Source organism: Adiantum capillus-veneris, chromosome 16, assembly GCF_014529385.1.
Source record: "Adiantum capillus-veneris isolate H3 chromosome 16, ASM1452938v2, whole genome shotgun sequence".
Classification (NCBI taxonomy): Eukaryota; Viridiplantae; Streptophyta; class Polypodiopsida; order Polypodiales; family Pteridaceae; genus Adiantum; species Adiantum capillus-veneris.
Genome location: NC_140946.1, coordinates 55,563,979 through 55,582,579, shown reverse-complemented (window position 1 = coordinate 55,582,579; position 18,601 = coordinate 55,563,979). Strand labels below are relative to the sequence as shown.

The 18,601-nt window shown below is 44.9% G+C and overlaps 2 protein-coding genes and 1 pseudogene across 3 annotated transcripts; 2 read left to right on the top strand and 1 right to left on the bottom strand.

Moving 5' to 3' along the window:
• Positions 1 to 4,843: 4,843 nt before the first annotated feature.
• On the bottom strand, positions 4,844 to 11,512 carry LOC147439073 (uncharacterized). Its single transcript, XM_086484242.1, has 2 exons — positions 10,883 to 11,512; positions 4,844 to 5,323 (listed from the first exon to the last, which is right to left on the bottom strand). Exons 1-2 carry the CDS (start codon positions 11,504 to 11,506, stop codon positions 4,844 to 4,846), a joined length of 1,104 nt encoding a protein of 367 aa, XP_086340368.1. The 5' UTR covers positions 11,507 to 11,512.
• A 379-nt stretch (positions 11,513 to 11,891) lies between these two features.
• On the top strand, positions 11,892 to 13,407 carry LOC147439072 (uncharacterized). The gene is made up of 3 exons (XM_086485007.1): positions 11,892 to 12,085; positions 12,649 to 13,087; positions 13,271 to 13,407. The coding sequence occupies exons 1-3, from the start codon at positions 11,892 to 11,894 to the stop codon at positions 13,310 to 13,312; spliced, it is 675 nt and encodes a 224-aa protein (XP_086341133.1). The 3' UTR covers positions 13,313 to 13,407.
• LOC147439071 (uncharacterized) lies at positions 13,329 to 15,721 on the top strand (annotated as a pseudogene). Its single transcript, XR_015184548.1, has 2 exons — positions 13,329 to 15,088; positions 15,181 to 15,721. The product of XR_015184548.1 is annotated as an uncharacterized LOC147439071 (transcript).
• Positions 15,722 to 18,601: the final 2,880 nt, after the last annotated feature.

Genomic DNA, 18,601 nt, shown 5'->3' with positions numbered 1-18,601 from the left:
CAACCTCCGAACTGCTCCGCTGTTTACTTTTATTCCGTGTAGCTTTTGACGGCACATGAGCTTTTGAAAGGAGTCTTCCTCCTCTACCGCAATTGATAAGTGACTTAAACTCATACACATAGCCCCAAAAGTGTAGGAAAAAACCAGGCTAAAGGTTTTTTCTCCTCCTTGTGATCCTTGCATCTAAAGTGATGCTTCTCCATCTTGTCAGACCCATCTGCCTTTCTTGTTAGCATGTGATGGGTATTCTAAGCAATCTTTTTAGGACTCAGACATGCATGGTGCACACTTTGTACTATCATAGAGCATAGAATTTTAAGTCATCCATAGCAAAATCGTTGGGCCTACTCTATCAGTGTCTCTTAATGGGATAAGTCACCGAAGGCGAAGTAACCCAAAACTTCTTCAAGTAGATGTCTAGGTTCTAGCAGGCTTGGCATGAAAGATGCTTCGCGCAGCCAACACAAAGTTGGGAGGCAAGTATAGAGAGAGAGAGAGAGAGAGAGAGAGAGAGAGAGAGAGAGAGAGAGAGAGAGAGAGAGAGAGAACCTGAGGCCTTTTGAACCGATTGAAAACAAGGAATAAAGTGGTGAGTAAACAAACGCATGGTGAGGCCGCCGTCGAGGAGGACAACCATCAGACAAAGCAAGTAGCAAAGAACCTGAGACCCATGGTACCCTGTAAAACTGTGGAAGAGAGAGAGAGAGAGAGAGAGAGAGAGAGAGAGAGAGAGAACCTGAAGCTGAGAGAGAACCTGAGCCTGGCTGCGAACTCTGAAGTGACCTGCGCGACGTCAATCGTGGTGGCAAATTTCTATTCAATACCCTACGCACTGTGGAGATTGTAGTCGATGTAACTGTTTTTATTACTTCGTTTAGCTTTTGACGATGTAGCGTTTTTTTTAGCGCTGTAAATAGCTGCCACGTGGGTGAATGGGAGGGGAGAGATATGAAAATTTCCACTATGCTAACGAAGTAAACATGGACAAAAAAAAAAGTAGACATCGACAAATTGCACGATGTCCAGGTTTTCAAAAATATGTCCCACTTATGCATCGTTCATCCCATTGCTTGCACTTCATTACTACCTCGTGTCATATACCACCAAACCCCCCCCCCCCCCCCCCCTTCTCCATCCAACACTATTTGACACCTCCTTTTTGGCTTTCTAAAAGAAGCCTTAGTGTTGAGTCCAATTAAGCATCCTTCCAATGTTTTCAGTGCCAACGATGGAGACTCATCTTAATGGAGACTCATCTTAAATGTTGATGGATTCATAGCCTTACAAGCTTTTTTTTTTTTTTTGAAAAATAGTTTTGAATTAGATACAAAGAAAAAGTACAAGGACCCTAAGGTAGGATATCTTTCCCCGTATATCTTTCTCTCTTCCCCTCTTCTTAATCGTTCCTTTGGGCTCTCCCTTTTGGAGCCAGGATTGACCCTATCCTTACATGACTTTTTAAGACTTTGCCTTGTTTATTTTTTTTTTTCTTCCCCCCTTCGTAATCCTTCCTTTGGGCTCTCCCTTTTGGAGCAAGGATTGACCCTATCCTTACTGGACTTTTTAAGACTTTGCCTTGTTTACTTTTTTGTTTATCAACATGAACTGATTGGACCTACATGAAATCTTCTATTGTTTAGTTGTTGATGGGTCTTTTCATTTTACACAGCCTTGAATGACTTAACTTTTCTTCCATTTTATTCTTTTAGAATGCGAAAGTGAGCTTTCACGTTGTTTAGTAAGGGCAGGTTCAAACTCCACCCAAGCGAAGAAGTTTTGCACCTTTTCCACCGTCATTCAATTCACACCAAGAACAAGCCCACTCAAAGTTAATTTTCGACACCATATTAACATCGAATGAGGTTTAGCCTCGTGGCTGGTGGCTACGTCATCTTTTGCGTGGGGTCTTGGGCTCAAGCTCTAGCCAGGATCCACGCTGAAAAGGTGAAAGACATGGTGAGTGTCCAGGGGTATGAGGCTGCCTGTTTTGTGGCGGGTCTGGAAGCCAAACTCTTTTTTGTACCTTTAACCACCATCCGCTATGGTGGACGTGCATGCAAAGCTCAACTGCTTCGCTCGACAGTCTGAACCCAGCCTAAGACAAATGCAGAAGAGTTTTTAAGTTTGTTCTTATTTTCTTTGGTTGGGAAAAAATGTTTTTGGCAAGCCCTAGCTAGGTTCAGACAAACCCATCAATAGCTCTCTGACTTTTCTATTCACAAGAGACAATGGTACATTCTTCAAGAAAACTAACAGTTCTAGCTTCAATTAATTAGTGATGGCTTGGTGGTGATCATAGCTGCAAATTTGTGTTCTATCTGCATGCTCCACGTTTAGTGTTGCAATGTGCCCCAAAGTTCTTCTACCGAGAGAGGGGGCTTGCCCGTGTATTGGTGCATCTTGCATTAGCCTTCTCTTCTATTCTCGCTTCGAACTTATGCAGCTACTGTCCCAAAACGACAAAAAGAGGGCCCTCTTATATGGGATGGATTTTCCTTTTTTTTAGCAAACTTGCTCTCCTCCAGACACCCATCCAATTTCTTGCATGCTCGCACATGAACTACAACTTTCAAAAGGCTTGCTTTTCTTATCATTGCACACGGGTAAGCCCTCCTTTATATATAGGGGCGGCTTACGGCACTGTGGGGCCCATGTAAGTGCCCATTACTCCTCAACAAAAGGGGGAGGGGCCCATGGCCATCCCCCTTATGAACCAACCCATGCATGCCACATCATCGATGCCACCGGCACCACACAGAGCTGCCCAATGCACCACCGACAACAACATATGGCTGCCACCGACACCTATGAACGACCACATCGTTCGCGAGCATTTTTTGGCCCAACTTTGACAAATCCCTGTGCCTTGCTCATTTATCAGATGGCCATTTTGTAAAACCGCATTGAAAGCCCATCTTTTTGGTTCCATCCACCATCATCGGCTCTGCATTCTGGACCTCCCATGCCCTGGAACGATGCACCGCGAAATGACAAAAAATCCTATGCTACCACCATCATTGGCTCTGCATTACGGACCTCCCATGCCCTCGAACGACGTACCGCAAAACGACAAAAAATCATGTGCTACCATTCCGCTGCAATTAAGCCCCGATTTGTGATCAAAGTGGCCTTTGATAATAAAGCAATGCTTGCTTTTGGCAATTTTGATACAGTACTTTGTTTGCAATGACCTTAGCTAATAAGATCTATAGACCCCACCTTCCATCAAAGCAATACAAACTTTGTAAATCTTGTCGCATTTGGGGTTGGCATTCCGAGCATTTAGAGGGGCTTATTTTCTTGTAGCAACAATCTTTTTGTACCGAGCTCTTGCAATAGGCTACCTTTAAGTTGGGCCTGAAACAAGAACTTTTGTAATACTCCTGCATTTTATACCTCCTACCTTTTAACTATTGCTACAGATCCAGATCCTTATCAATAAGAATGCATCTTTGCAAATTTGTTCGATTCAATGCTTGGCTTTTCTCTTCTGAGACAAGGATTGTTCTCTCTCTCATTTTCTAAAATATGGTTCCCAGCGAGGCAAGCTCTTTCTCATTTCCTAAAATATGGTTCCCAATGACATTGCAATGTCTTGAAATATAACTCTTTCTCATTTCCTAAATCATTTTGAATATTTAGACATTGCACCATAATCTTCATGAAAAGCGAATTAGATTATACCAAGATCAATATCTCTATATTTTTTTTCAATGCCCCATTGGTGGGAAACTTCACATTTGAGGTTTTTTGAAGCATTCGAGACATCGAAGGCCCATTTCCAAAAAAAAATTGGTCTCTAAATTGAGGGTGGATCCATCTCTAACTTGGGGGTCAATTTTTTTTGTCTCTAAATAGGAAGCTTGTTCAGCACCTTTTGTGCTTTTGATCAATCACCGCCACATTTGGCATAAACATCACCCAAAGCACTGCATTGTTTTCCTGGAGCCCCCAACTAATAAATACACCATGCATTTCTTCACCAACAGCCGTTCATGATGCCTATGAAAAGACGTGCAGGTTGTGGAAAGCCGTCCTCGACCCTCACCTCCTCTCTGGTCCCTCTATGCATGCCTGCGTATATAAGGGTGTCGAGATGCCAAAGGCTATTGTTCAAACTTCTAAAGTGGTCACAGAGAATGACAACACTCTGTCCACCTGTTGAAGAGATATCAAGGCAGGCCTGGAGCATGCATAAAACAAAAGGCACGCTTGGTACACATCCTTGCACCTTGGATCTAGCCAAAAACATTTTACCGCTCAGAGCTCTGTGTCATTTCTATTGTATGCAAATCAGAGGTTCTCCCAAGATGCAATCACCGATGCTTTGCACCTTCTAGGCGAAATCTTAAAAGGATCTTTGCCATGAGAAACCACTTCCTGCATGATTGTTGGTGTTACAATCATATCCAATAAACCATAGTCACATGGAACCCAAAAATACAAACGAGGCAAATGGGAACTGGACTGGTCAAGGATTGCCGTTCACTACAACTACATTCGGCTATCATAAAGAAGCTGGATGGAACCAGTGCTTGAAAAAGCTCTCCTAAAAACTTCGAAAACCTACATATGGAAAGTTTAATGGGCAAATTTACTGTATTTGAAGGAAGAGTCCAGTTGATTATGATACAACAAAAAAATTGATCATATATGTGACAGCTCATGCTCTGAAAGAAAATAGACCATCTACAAAAAAGCATAGTTTGTGAGTATTATGTCAAATATACACCAACAGAAAGCAAGCTATATTCCAACTCTTTACCATACATACACAGACTTGTGACAGTATACCATATTTATATTGCACAAACACAAGGCAAGCTGTATAATGAATACTACTCTACTTTTCACCCTTAAGTGCGATAGCCCAAGCAAGCTTTGGAGCAATTCCCTTCCCTTCTTGGACAATGTCGTAGCCCATGTGGCCAGCAAACATGAGAGTCTTGTGCTCTTCTCCATTGTCATCCTTAGTGACATCCAGGGTTATGTAGCCTGGAGGTATGTCAGACATGTCAATGACAGGAAAATCCAATGTCTGTGGCTGAACATAACCTGACAATCGAGATCCGGGAATGGAGAACTTGGTTGCCTGCCAATTGCCTTCTCCATCAAATACACAGAACGCGGTGATCCATCCACTTAGATAGCTTGGCCCAGATCCGCCCGACGTGTAATGGCAAATTTGAGACCAAAACTCAGTGTCAATGCTGTTCCTACTCGTCCGAACGAATTGCCCGGTAATCTTCTTGAGCATGGAAGCCCAATCCGAACAGACCTTGCCATAACCCCCTGTTTCAAGCCTGTCAATGCGCGCATTGATCTCTTCTGAAGGAGTACGAGCGGAAGTGCGACGCGAGAGAGAGTGCGAGAAGAAGAGCACGACGATATGGTGAACTCGCTCTACTGTAATGTGTAGAGCATAGTGAGTTCTTATTAGGTTTTTACAAAAGAATATGTGTACATACCTGGTAGCCCGCCCACTTACCTGGCGACCACATTGGGCTTTATACCCCAACAACCTCCCACTTAAAGTCCAATGTGGTACTTTAAGTGTGAGAGAAGCTACTATACAAGCTAATATACAAGAGATGTAGAGAAGTGATGTACTACCCTACACCTAACTGCTTGCGAAAATGCGCAAAGCTCTCTGAGGGAAGTCCTTTTGTAAGTAGATCAGCAGGATTTTATGTGGTGTGAACTTTGACAAGCTGAAGTTGCTTATCCTCGAGCATTTCCCTGATGAAATGATACTTCACATCCACATGCTTTGTCTTTGAGTGATAAACTGGATTGCGAGCCAATTGTATAGCACTTTGACTATCACAATATAACACAAGCATCTCTTCTTTGATTCCCAAATCTGTTACTAGTCGATTAAGCCAAATTGATTCTTTGCATGCCTCTGATGCTGCAACATATTCAGCCTCTGTAGTAGACTGAGTAACACAATCTTGTAATCTAGAACGCCATGATACTGCTCCACCAGCCAATGTAAAGACATACCCTGACGTAGACCTTCGGTTGTCTAAGTCACCTGCATAATCTAAGTCTGTAAAACCCTTTACACTTAGCTCCTGACTCCCATAGCATATACGCATACTCTTTGTAGCTTTCAGGTATCTCAATATTCCTATCACTGCCTCCCAATGTTTCTTACCTGGGTTTGACATGTATCGACTTACTACTCCCACTGCAAATGCAATGTCTGGGCGAGTAGCTATCATTGCATACATCAAACTACCCACTGCAGACGCATATGGAATCTTATCCATTTCAGCCTGTTCTTCCTCAGACACAGGACAATCATGTTTGCTAAGTTTCACATATGGTGGCAATGGAACACTCAGTTCCTTTCCCTTCTCCATATTGAAACGTTGCAAAACCTTGTCAATATACTCTGTTTGAGATAACCAAATCAACTTCTTTGATCTGTCTCTCTCAATGCGCATACCAAGTATATGACTTGCCTCACCCATGTCTTTCATGTCAAACGATTTTGCCATCTTTGACTTCAAAGCTGAAATTTCTTCCAAGTGCTTGCCAGCAATCAACATGTCATCCACATACAAAATAAGGATCAGCCAACTACCATCCTTAGCCTTCTTTGTATATAGACAGTGATCGAACTCACTACGTTTGTAGCCTTGAGAAAGCATAAACTTGTGGAATTTATGGTACCATGCCCTCGGTGATTGTTTTAAGCCATAAAGACTCTTTAACAACTGGCATACCCAATCTTCCTTGCCTTTCTCAACAAACCCTTCTGGCTGCTGCATATAAATTTCCACATCTAAATCACCATGCAAGAACGCTGTCTTGACATCCATTTGGTGCAACACCAAATCTAATATGGCAACCAATGCAAGAAAGCATCTCAATGTAGTCATCTTGACCACTGGAGAGAAGACTTCCTCAAAGTCAATGCTTTGTTTTTGCTTAAAGCCCTTGGCAACAAGCCTTGCTTTGTACTTTGGCTGACTATCATGAGCGGTGATCTTATACCTGTAAACCCATTTACAAGGTAGAGCCTTTTTTCCCTGTGGTAATTTAACTAGCTTCTATGTCTTGTTTTTATGCAGAGCTGTCATCTCTGACTGCATGGCCAATTGCCAATTCCCGGAGTCCGTCATTTGCACTGCTTCCTTGTAACATGAAGGCTCATTGCAATCAGTCAACATGACATAGTTCATAGATGGAACAAACCTATCAGGAGGTCGCGTGACACGTCCAGATCTACGCACAATAGGTGGCTCAGGCTCAGCCACAACCTGTGGTTCCACTCTATCCTGTCCTTGCTCCTCTTGAGCCCTGACATTTTGTCTTACACGTGTAGGTCCATCTTCTTGGAAGACAACTCTTCTAATCTCCTCAACCCTCTCTGGTTTAGAATGATATTTGGATTCATTAAAGTGAACATCATTGCTGCGGACAACCTTTCTGGATTCGGGATCCCAAAGTCTGTACCCCATCTCACCAGAATTACCATAGCCTGGAAAGATGCACTTTCTACTCTTTGGCTCAAGTTTGTTCCTAAATTCCTTTGAAACGTGAGTATATGCCTCACAGCCAAAGACTCTGAGATGCTTGTATGAGGGCATTTTGCCTGACCATACCATCTCTGGCACTGAATCCTTCTGCAAAACCTTGCTAGGAGATCTATTTACAAGATGAATAGCTGTTGATACAGCTTCAACCCAAAACCCATTTGGCAGCTGTGCATTAGACAACATACTTCTCACCTTCTCTTGTATGGTCCTATTCATCCTCTCAGCAACACCATTTTGAGGAGGATTGTAAGGAGCAGTAAGTTCACATTTTATACCTTTTGACTCACAAAAGTCCTGAAAGGCCTTTGAAACATACTCTCCACCATTATCAGTGCGTAAGCATTTAAGCTTCTTGCCACTCTCATTCTCCACAAGTGTCACAAACGTTTTGAAAACACTAAACGCTTCATCCTTGTGCTTGAGAAAGTAAACCCATACTTTCCTCGAGTAATCATCTATAAATGTCATAAAGTAAGAAGCTCCCCCTAGAGATAGGTTAGACATAGGTTCACACAAATCACTATGAACAAGTGCCAACTGTGTATCTCTTCTACTGCTTCTATGCTTATGTGGCTGTTGTGTTTGCTTACCATACAGACAATGTTCACAGAATTCAAAATCATTAAATGAAAAGCCAGGCAAATAACCAGAACGAGACAAGATTTCCATTCCCTTCTTGGACATATGTCCTAACCGGCTATGCCACAAAGAAACGTTCGGCTGCTCGGTTACATTGATTACATTTTTAGAGACATTTGATACATAAATCATGTAAAGTCCTCCAGACTTTACTCCATGTGCTACTGTCATAGAACCCTTGGATATCTTCCACATGTTCTGTCCAAAAATGGTGACGTAGCCAGCATCATCAAGTAAACCTGTGCTGATCAAGATCTTTGTAATTGCGGGAACATGTCTCACATTCTTCAACGTGAAAGAAGAGCCATTCTGAAACTTCAATTGAACATCTCCAACACCTAAGATCTCACATGTCTGCCCATTGCCTAGCCGAACATGATCTTTAGTGGTCACATAAAAGGTAAACCACTCCTTGTTTGGAGACACATGAAGTGATGTCCCTGAGTCTATAATCCAGTCACTCAGTGCATTTCCATCAGATGCTGTAAGAAGAGCTGAGTCCATTGTATTATTCAAGAAGTAGATGTCTCCTGACACTAGACTGTCATCCTATGCAACAGTGTTTGTCACATTTATTTCTTGAATCTTCACTGAGGACTTGTTCTTCTCACCATGGTCTTCAGCTTTCTCTTTGCCTTTTTCTGCTTTCCATTCTCTGTAGTCTCTTTTCATGTGACCCTTCTTGCCACAATGGTAGCATTCTATGTCACTCTTGCCTTTAGCACTGCGGGACTTGCTACGAGACTGATTCCTCTTTCCACCTTTGTACTTTTCTTTGGTCCTTCCCCTGACAACTAAGGCTGTTCCTTTGCTTTTGTCCATTGTCTTTCTGTTGGTTTATTCAGTAAGTAGACTTTCTTCTACACCTGCTATGTTCAAATCATCTGGAGGTGCAGAATTACTCAAAGCTGTGCGAAAAGTGTCCCAACTTTCTGGCAATGTGATCAACAGGAACATAGCTCTAACAGGTTCATCAGACTTGACACCTTGAGCTGACAACTGACTGTAGATGGTGTTGAATTCATTCAGATGATTGGACATAGGGGTCCCTTCTTTCATCTTCAAGTCAACAAGCTTCTTAAGCCAGTATACCTGTGAAGCTGCACTCTGCTTCTCATAAAGATCACTCAGCTTTATCCATCCTTGATAAGCCGAAATCTCGTCTGCTACATTGAAGTAAACGCTTTCTGCCAAAGTGAGCATAATGGTAGAAAGTGCCAATTCATCCATTTCGCTCCATTCATCTTCGTCCATATCTTCTAGTTTTATCCCCTTGAGCTTTATAGGTTCTATCTACTTCTTTTGTACCAACACGTGCCAAATCTGCTTCTTCCACAATGGGAAATTGGTTTCATCCAGCTTCTTGATATTGTAAAGAGCAGTGTCCTGTGATCCAGCCATAGCTACGCTTCACAGTGGTTTACTTTCCTGGGAAAAATTCGGCAGAGTTTCCCCTGGAAACTGACCTCTGAACCAATATCAACCTGTCAAATGAACCAAGAAAGCTTCAGATTCTGCATAAATTTTGGCAGAGTCTCCTTTGTAAAACGGCTCTGGTGTACTCAAAAAACAGACCAAAAACAGCTCAAAAAACACTGTCTCTCTGACACTGTAAGCTGCGGGTAAACCTGTTCTGCACCTTTACTGTCTCTCACTATCCTGTCACTGTCCTGTAAGCATAGACTGCGACAATGCCTCAACGGCAGTAAAGCAAAGATGCAATCCCAACTGTCTAACTCACAGTCAATACATCCTAGCTGCCTATCTTATAAGGGTGCTCGAGGGATCGCTCCAAGACCTGTATCACCGAAAGGATCTCAACATTCGAGAATCCCCCAGCTCAATAAAACCTCACTCGACCCTCAACAAAGCCTGTAGTAAATCTGACAGTACATAGACTTCCCACAAAGTCATACATCCACAAATTTCCCATTGTATGCTGTAACCGCTGCGGCGGTTGTTTGCTGCGTGACTCACAGCCAGCAAACCCTCAACAGACATACATCATCTCTGACAATACATCCCATGTGGAAGTACCTGCAATGTCAGGATGAAATCTGGAATATCAAGCAACAAACACAAGCTACCTGATGAACTAGTGGATGTCGGCTACAGTCTGTGTGTAGATGCGCCCGTGTCGTATGTGACACGCCTCCAAGAACTGTGAGCCGTCCTTCGATGTGTAGACAGCCACAAATCAACACTCTGGGAGTGTCGATATCCTCAGCACCTGCAGTCGTAGGCCGAAAACCCCAAATTTGCAGAGTCGGATCTGCACCCTTCGAGACCACGTAGTCGAAAATGGCCTGCGCAGACCTTTGTCGAAGCCGAACGGTGGCCGAGATGACCTCATAATGAAATTCTGAGAACACCTAGCCCTACGGGTTTTCCCACAAGATTTGGGGCCGTGTCTTCCCCTGTCGAATTTCACTCCAATCTGAGCTGGTGACTCTAGCCTCCTATAGTGCTGCCCCGAGCCTCGATCTGAGCTCTGATACCAGTTGAAGGAGTACGAGCGGAAGTGCGACGCGAGAGAGAGTGCGAGAAGAAGAGCACGACGATATGGTGAACTCGCTCTACTGTAATGTGTAGAGCATAGTGAGTTCTTATTAGGTTTTTACAAAAGAATATGTGTACATACCTAGCGGCCCGTCCACTTACCTGGGCGACCACATTGGGATTTATACCCCAACATCTTCCCAGTCCTGCACTGCTCCTGCCAGAGTGACTTGAGGAATTCCACAAGAACGGCAAAACTTGTAGTCAAAATACTTCTTCATGGTTGCCATGAGGGCAACGCTGGCAACGCTGGTGTCGTTGTGAGTGGTGGTGGAGAAGCAAGGAAGGACCCAATCGCAGAAAGTGAGATCTGTGATGTTGGCCCGTAGCTGGGAGACCATGCCATGTGCAAGGCGCGCATAATCTGCTGTGTGAAGTGACGCAGCCTGATAGACTATAAGCTCCTTCTTGCATTCATGAGCAACAAAAAGGGAGCGGAAGGCCTCTGCATTGGCGTTGACATAAAAGTCGAATTGGACAAGGATGGCGAGCCAGACATCATCGGGGCGGATGACAAGATTGTGATGAGAACAATAAGCCTTGACAACGGCTCTGACGAATCCATGAGCGGAGGGCTGAAAAGTTAGGATCGAAACAAGCGAGGCCTGCAGAATAGTGTGGCAAGCCTCTTGCTCGTACTCACGTAAGCTGGAGAGCATAAGCAGGGGACCGTCAGAATGAGGGCGAAATCCAGGAGGAGTGAAGGGTTGAGCAGGATGCGCGGAAATTGTGAATGTGATTCCTACGGGGGAAGCCATCGTTGTGATGACGAACCAAGTCTCGCTGCGGAGTTTTTCTCTCTGGCCCCAATTTTTTATGGCGATCCACTGACCAAAATAGGTCACAATGACCCTAAGATGAGAGCTTGGAAAAAGTCTTGTTCATCCACCCCACACACGCAAAGTGAACTCGGTTACTCGACAAAGAGAAAAGTAAACATGGACCCAAAAAAAAAAGTAAACATCGACAAATTGCACGGTGTCCAAGTTTTCGAAACATATGTCCCACTTATGCATCGTCAATCCCATCGCTTGCACTTCATTTACTACCTCGTGTCATATACGCGCCCCCCTCTTAAAAAAACATTTTTGGCCTGCTAAGGAAAGGCCTTAGTGTTGGGCTACCTTGGGCGTCCTTTAACAGATGTCCTCCACGTGGACGGCCAGCTCTTTTCGAGGTGAGAAGGGCATGCAGAAACCTCCTTGGAGCCGTCTGCAGTTGCGGTTGCAGAGAGTAAGCATGTCACGTAACAGACTCACGTTTCCTGACGATGGGAGGCTGGACGGCCCGAGGTGGAACGCAGAGGACGCCCTGGGGCTTGTCAGAGCTCAGCATGAGTATGCGCGCCATCGCTCGCCTTGTTCTCCACGTGTAAGGAAGTCAAACCTGCTGCATTAAAACGTGCGAGCTTCAGTGCAACCTGTCCAGACGTCGACCCATCGTCTTGAGGCTGGTGCGCTGCACTAAATGCAGCCATACTCCTTGTGAGCTTGAAGTGTGCTCAGAGCCTCAGGAGTTTGAGCACCTCGATTTTCTGCAACCTGTCCACAGGAAGACATCGACGCGTCATCTTGAGGCTGCTGCGCTTCAATAAATGCAGCAATTCTCATGCAGAGTCCAGACCCTCGATTGCCTGAGAGAGAGAGAGAGAGAGAGAGAGTGAGAGAGAGAGAGAGAGAGACTGTGTAGTGACTTGTTGTAAATCCAATCCAGCCTGTGTATCGAGGATGTAGGTAGAGAGAAGGGAAGAGAAGACGAGGTCTCGTCACGTTCGAGTTCGAAACGGGTGGGTTGAGCGAGATAGCTAGACACAACAAGTGAAATGGTTCTCTGGTAGACGGTGAACGGCAAGCGAGAGCCAGGGAGAGCTTCCTTCTGCAGTTGATCGCGTCCGTGGCAGGGCTACGCGTGGTATGGATCGCCCAAAGCATGGGCAGAAAGTTTCTAGGGCCCCCCAAGGATCCCGTCAAAAGGAAAGCTCTAGCTCGACAGCATTTCAGCAAGGCCGTGCAGCTACTAGTACACCCAAAGCCCTCTCCCTTGCCAAGGACGCGAACTCAGAGATTGATAAGGACATAGCGTTTGATCCAAAGGACGTTTCTTTCCATGTATTGAAGTCCTATGCTCTTGAGCAGCAAGGGCTTTTGCCTGGTGCCATTGATTCTTTGAACATAACCCTTTCAGATGATATGGAAAATGTCATGATTCCTTCTGAGATGTGTGATGCTCTCCTGCGGCGTGCCAACCTCCTTCTCTCCTCCTCCAAAGACCGGCGGAATGTGGATGCTGCCATTCCTGATTTGCAGAAATGCCTCCAAATCATCCCAGATAACCTGAAGGTTCTTTGCAAGTTGGGTCTTTGCTACGAAAGGAATATTGCTCTTGGAATTTTCTGTCCTCTCTTGGAATGTTCTAGTTGTTTGATTTTGGTTTTTTTTTTTTAAACTTCAATCTCATTTTTAAAGTAATGTTCTGTTGCTCATGGGGATACCTTTTGACAGTATTCTTTGGATTGTGCTTAGGTTGCCTGCTTCCTAAGCCTTTGCATCGCCCTCATACCGTAGCAAGCTCACTGTCGGTATGGAGGGTGAGGATGAAGAGTTTGAGAAGCTTTTAGGGGAGATCCCTCAAGCTATGGAGAGCAATACTCAGCTAGATGATCTGGAATCAGCAGAGGTTGTGGATACTGGGGTGGACAATTACATGATGCGATCACACAGTATCGAATCATTACAGGGCATCTTTCAAGCTTTCCAACCAACCCGAGACGATGAAGAGTGCATGTATTCCATGCATTCCTCTCATTCCGATGGGGTATTGACCACAAATGCCTTTATGGATTTCCACCCCCCTTCTGAGGCATCGGATGTGTAAGCGTAGACTTTTGGATTTGTAAACAAAGAGGTACCTGCAGATGCTTCTCTTGGTACTGTGTTTGCGAATCTTAATTTGGAGGCAGCTGCTCCCTTGCAGTCAATTTTTGTTGTGCATCATTGCGCAGAATTTTCTCTAGATACACCACGCAATGCCAGCTCAACATGGGTAGCTGATGCGAGTTCCTTCGAGTCTGGTATGAAATACTCAAGGCCAATCACACAGGCAATGACCGATGAGCATTTGCGAGGCGTTCCTAAGAATGGTGGTTATGGACAAGCCTATGGCAGACCTGTGGGTTTGGAGCATAGAGGTTCGCCACTCTCTCAGTGCAGCGGTGACAAGAATATGACAAATTTGAAGCCTATGGGCCTTGACTCAGGCATTGATTACGTGCATCAGGTTTTTGGGGTTCGAGTGATGACAAATCAGCCTTCCATGTGTCAAGCACCAATGCCCTCCTCTGCTCAAGATGAATGTGTGCCTAGGATTTATGTTGATGGAAAGGATGGCTGGTACTCCAAAGTGCTTGCCTACCTTCAACCTCAACAGGTGCACAAACTGAAGCTTTTACAGCAGGTGAGAGAGGGAGAGACAATTAATGAAGTTTTGGCTCATTACCCTCGGGACTTTATAGATGTTGAACATAATAATGGTATGTCAGCATTTCCTGCTGGTAGAGACCATGGATATGCTCGTTTTGGCATTGGAAACACATGTCCTATAAACTGTGGGTACCCCCTTAGGCAAAAGCTTGTTAACCCTTATGTAGATAACTTTTGCTCATGCTGTACACAAGACGTTTGCGGCGGCAGACGAGATGATTGTTCAGCTTTCCAAAGTATGCTAGGAGGTTCTAGAAAGAACAAGCCTTTTCAGGTCGAATCGGAACTCCTCAACAATGGTTTGCTCAAGGCTCCCACTTGTTCTCCTCTGTATGAGGAGAAGCCACAAGTGAGAATTTTGTTAAAGAAAAGCTCGAGAGTATCTGCACGTGCCTCAACTCCATTGGTGGGATGGTGTCGCAACAACAAAAACGCGTGTAATTTCCGAGAAAAATGAGCGTGCAATCAATGTTCACTAGCTGAACCTAACAAATCACCAGGGCAGGAAAATTTGATAAAGCCTGCTTGGGAACTGTGTAAAGCATATCAGGCCACGGATGCAACGCAGCAAGGCCCCTTCTATAGCACTTTAGCTGACATTGAAGGGCGCATACTTGCTGTTTCCAAAGACCAACATGGATGCCGTTTTTTGCAGAGGAAATTTGATGAAGGTTCTCATGAGGATGTTCAAAAGATTGTTGCTGAAGTACTGGGTCATGCAGTTGACCTAATGGTGGACCCATTTGGTAACTACCTTATTCAGAAGCTCTTGGAGGTTCGCACCGACGATCAAAGATCAAACTTGCTACAATCCATTACAAGCAAAGGGGAACTTGTGAATGTGTCTCTTAACATGCATGGGTATGTAATACTCCTTGCTATCAAGCTTTACAATGTAGTTGTTGTGGTTCCAGTCGATAATGGCTTCCTAATTTTTAGTGATTTTTGAACAGCACTCGTGCTGTGCAGAAGTTGATAGAGACATTGAAGTCCCATCAGCATGTGGCTATTGTTACGGCTTCTTTGAGGTCGGGGGTTGTGACCTTGATCAAGGATTTGAATGGCAATCATGTCATCCAGCGTTGCTTGCAGCACCTCAGCAATGAGGACAATCAGGTCCTCTTACTACCACCACCATCCCCCCACAACTTGTATTGTTTTGTTGTTCTTTTGTATGTGACAGAGCTATGTGTGTGTGCTGGATGGTGATGTACAGTTCATTTTTGAGGCTACTGCTCACAATTGTGTCGAAATCGCCACCCATCGCCATGGTTGTTGTGTGCTGCAAAGATGTATAGATCACTCAATAGGAGTTGCGAGGCAAAACCTTATCTGCGAAATTGCTTCAAATTACTCTACAACTTGCCCAAGATTCTTTTGGGTATCTTTTTTACGGTTTAAAAGTGTCTGTGTTCTCGTGTTGAACAAAAGACAGTGGGCTAAGGGTATGTTTTTAAGGTTGATCGGATTTATAGGTGCATGGGGTGGGCGCAATGGACAGTGGGCTGAGGAAGAAACAAAGAATGAAAGAATACTTATTTATTTCTCATTCAAACAACCAATTGGGCAGCTAGATAGTTTAATTTAGTTACGTTCCACTTTGGATTACCATCTCTCTCTTTCTTTCTTGGTACCCTCATTTCTTTTTATTTTTATGTTCCCTAGGCATGGATGTAACCTTTTGGTCTCATAGGTCATTTTGGCATTTTGAAGACGTTCATATAACATTTCATTTCATCTCTCTCTCTCTCTCTCTCTCTCTCTCTCTCTCTCTCTCTCTCTCAATGAGTGTGTATGTGTGTCGAAAAGGAGCTATATAGTGTGAACAAAAAACCTCTTGGGATGCTCATGGGCCTTTCTCCTAAAGAACGTACAAATTGGAGGAGTACAATGTGAGTGCTAGCTATACATCATGGCTGCATATAAGAAGAGTGGAGTATAAACCATCGAGGATGTGCATGGTTCCATGTAATGTGTCCCTGATTCAGATTGAAAGATATTGAAGACTGCATCCATAGCCAAAGGAAAGAGTATTCATGCATGATGCTCCTCTCCTGTCTTGGAGGAGCTTGCTGATGTATCCCAATGGCAAAGCAGAGTATGCACCAACTCCCACCGGATAGCAGTCAAGGTAGTAGTTATTTGGGAAGGCTGTGGGCCCATGATGTGAGCACACAAAGCCTTCCGCATAATCCATAACGTAATGCAACAAATTATTGCAACAGTTGTTTCCCACGGATGTAGATCAAACTAGTCCATAGTGGGTGGAAGCATCTCTAGACCGCCTCATTTGTAGCCTAAAGACGTGAGCATAAAGACTGGATTTGTAGGAGAACCCTTGAATAGAGTATGTAACCAAGAAATCACAAAAGCCATGCAACAAACACATCATGAATGCCAACTTTGATAAGCAAACAACATACTACCCGCCAAACCATGGGCATATTCAAAAGCAATGTCTTAGGGACTCATGTGGCTATGTAGTAAATCATTGACATGTCAGGTCATGGCCACAATGTGCAGCCCAAGTGTCAACAAGGAGTCTTGCATGTGCAGTCATCACATGAAGGAAGATGGCTCTAGATGCATGACCAAAATTGGAACCAAAAAGTAGGAGAGAATTGTTGCTGAGACTAGTGCTGCAACTAGCGTGGGCCACCGGTGATATGGGGGCTAGCGTTGTTGGATAATCAAGTGCACACCACCATGGGTTTCATTCCTTAAACCATGCATCCAATATAGAGGCCAAGAATACATGTGGATAGTCGTGTTTGGAGACCATCCTTTCTATCGTAACCTTCACCTTCAAGTATAATATTTAGAGATAAATTTCAAAATTTGTAGGTGGGATTACACTAAACCTAGGTTTTTTTCGAGCATTGTGCCCCCCCCCTCCCCCCTCCCCCCCGAAACACCCCATCCAATACTATTTGACACCTCCTTTTTTGGTAAGGGCGGGTTCAAACTGCACCCAAGTGAAGAAGTTGTGCACCTTTTCCACTGCCGTTCAGTTCACACCAGGAACAAGCCCACTCAAAGTTAATTTTCGACGCCATAGTAGCGTTGAATGAGGTTTAGTCTCGTGGCTAGAGGCTACATCATCTTTTGCGTGGGTCTTGGGTTCAAGCTCTTGCCAGGAACCACGCTGAAAAGGTGATAGACATGGTGAGTGTCTATGGGTATGAGGCCGCCTGTTTTGTGGTGGGTCTGGAAGCCAAGCTCTTTTTTGTTCCTTTAACCACCATCCGCGATGACGGACGTGCGTGCAAAGCTCAACTGCTTGGCTCGACAGTCTTAACCCAGCCTAAGACAAATGCCTTACCACTACGCTTGTTGTCATGCCAAGGGTAGGACTAGACGGGCACGGCCCGGGCAATGTGCCGGACACACATGCAGTAAAGGGGTCTATATATGGAAGAGGGCCAGGGGCCTATATATAGGATGGTTGGGAGGTTATTCGCATGTTTGTCTACCCGTTGGCCTTTCACTGGTATCAGAGCTAGGGGAGAGGAAATCCATGGAGGAGGGGAGGAGAAGGGTCGACTTGCTGTTTGGAGGTGATTGCATCTCTCTCTCTCTCTCTCTCTCTCTCTCTCTCTCTCTCCCGAAGTTCCATAGATATGGGTCGTGGGCAAGTTCCCTTGGAGGGAGGAGAAACCCGAGAGGAGACGACCGTGTGCAGGCCCGCTTACGAAGGGGAGCACCATGCTATTGATTTGCACAAGACCATGAGGGAGCCGGCTCGTTGAGGTCGCCCTGTGAAGCTACGTGTTTTTCATCACAGGCGGATGCCCCGAATCAGGATACAGGTGCTTCATCCGAGTTCTTTCCCTCGGCGCTGTCCGCCATGCAGGCTGCAGACCTTCTTGCTTCGTTTCCCATCTCGGGCGCCCAAGACCCCAAAAACCTAAAAGCACCCCAAGGCCAACGGCCTTAGGGTTTTAACCAGTTAAGGGAGGGTCCTCACCGGGCACACCCCTTTTTCCATTCCGGCTTCGACGAGCAGCACGAAGCGCATTGTTTTTGGGAGGTGAAGTTGATTGCTGCAGTCACAGTGCTGCCAGGCTGCATGCAAGCCTCAAAGGGAGGCAAAGACGACTTTTCATGCAAGCCTCAAAGGGAGGCAAAGACGGCTTTTCCACGGTATGCATGCTCATGCACGGTTTTGGCAGGGCCATAACGTTAACGGCTTGGACACAACAATCTACATTCGAAGCATGGCTTCTCCCTATGAGGGGCATCCGACAGAGTAACTTGACAGAACATGCTCGTCAGGCAAGGCCTGTTGTTCGGCTTGGCGAAGGGGCAAAGCTCCTAGGAAAAGACGATATTGTTGCTCGAGTAGCGGATATGTTTGCTGCGTACACGGACAAA

Coding starts and splice junctions, on each gene's coding strand:
- LOC147439072 (XM_086485007.1), top strand. CDS start 11,892: ATGTCCTCCACGTGGACGGCCAGCTCTTTTCGAGGTGAGAAGGGCATG. Junction 12,086..12,648: donor CTTGTCAGAGCTCAGCATGA/GTATGCGCGCCA, acceptor CGTCCGTGGCAG/GGCTACGCGTGGTATGGATC. Junction 13,088..13,270: donor TCATCCCAGATAACCTGAAG/GTTCTTTGCAAG, acceptor GATTGTGCTTAG/GTTGCCTGCTTCCTAAGCCT.
- LOC147439073 (XM_086484242.1), bottom strand. CDS start 11,506: ATGGCTTCCCCCGTAGGAATCACATTCACAATTTCCGCGCATCCTGCT. Junction 5,324..10,882: donor CAGTGCAGGACTGGGAAGAT/GTTGGGGTATAA, acceptor CCTTCAGAAGAG/ATCAATGCGCGCATTGACAG.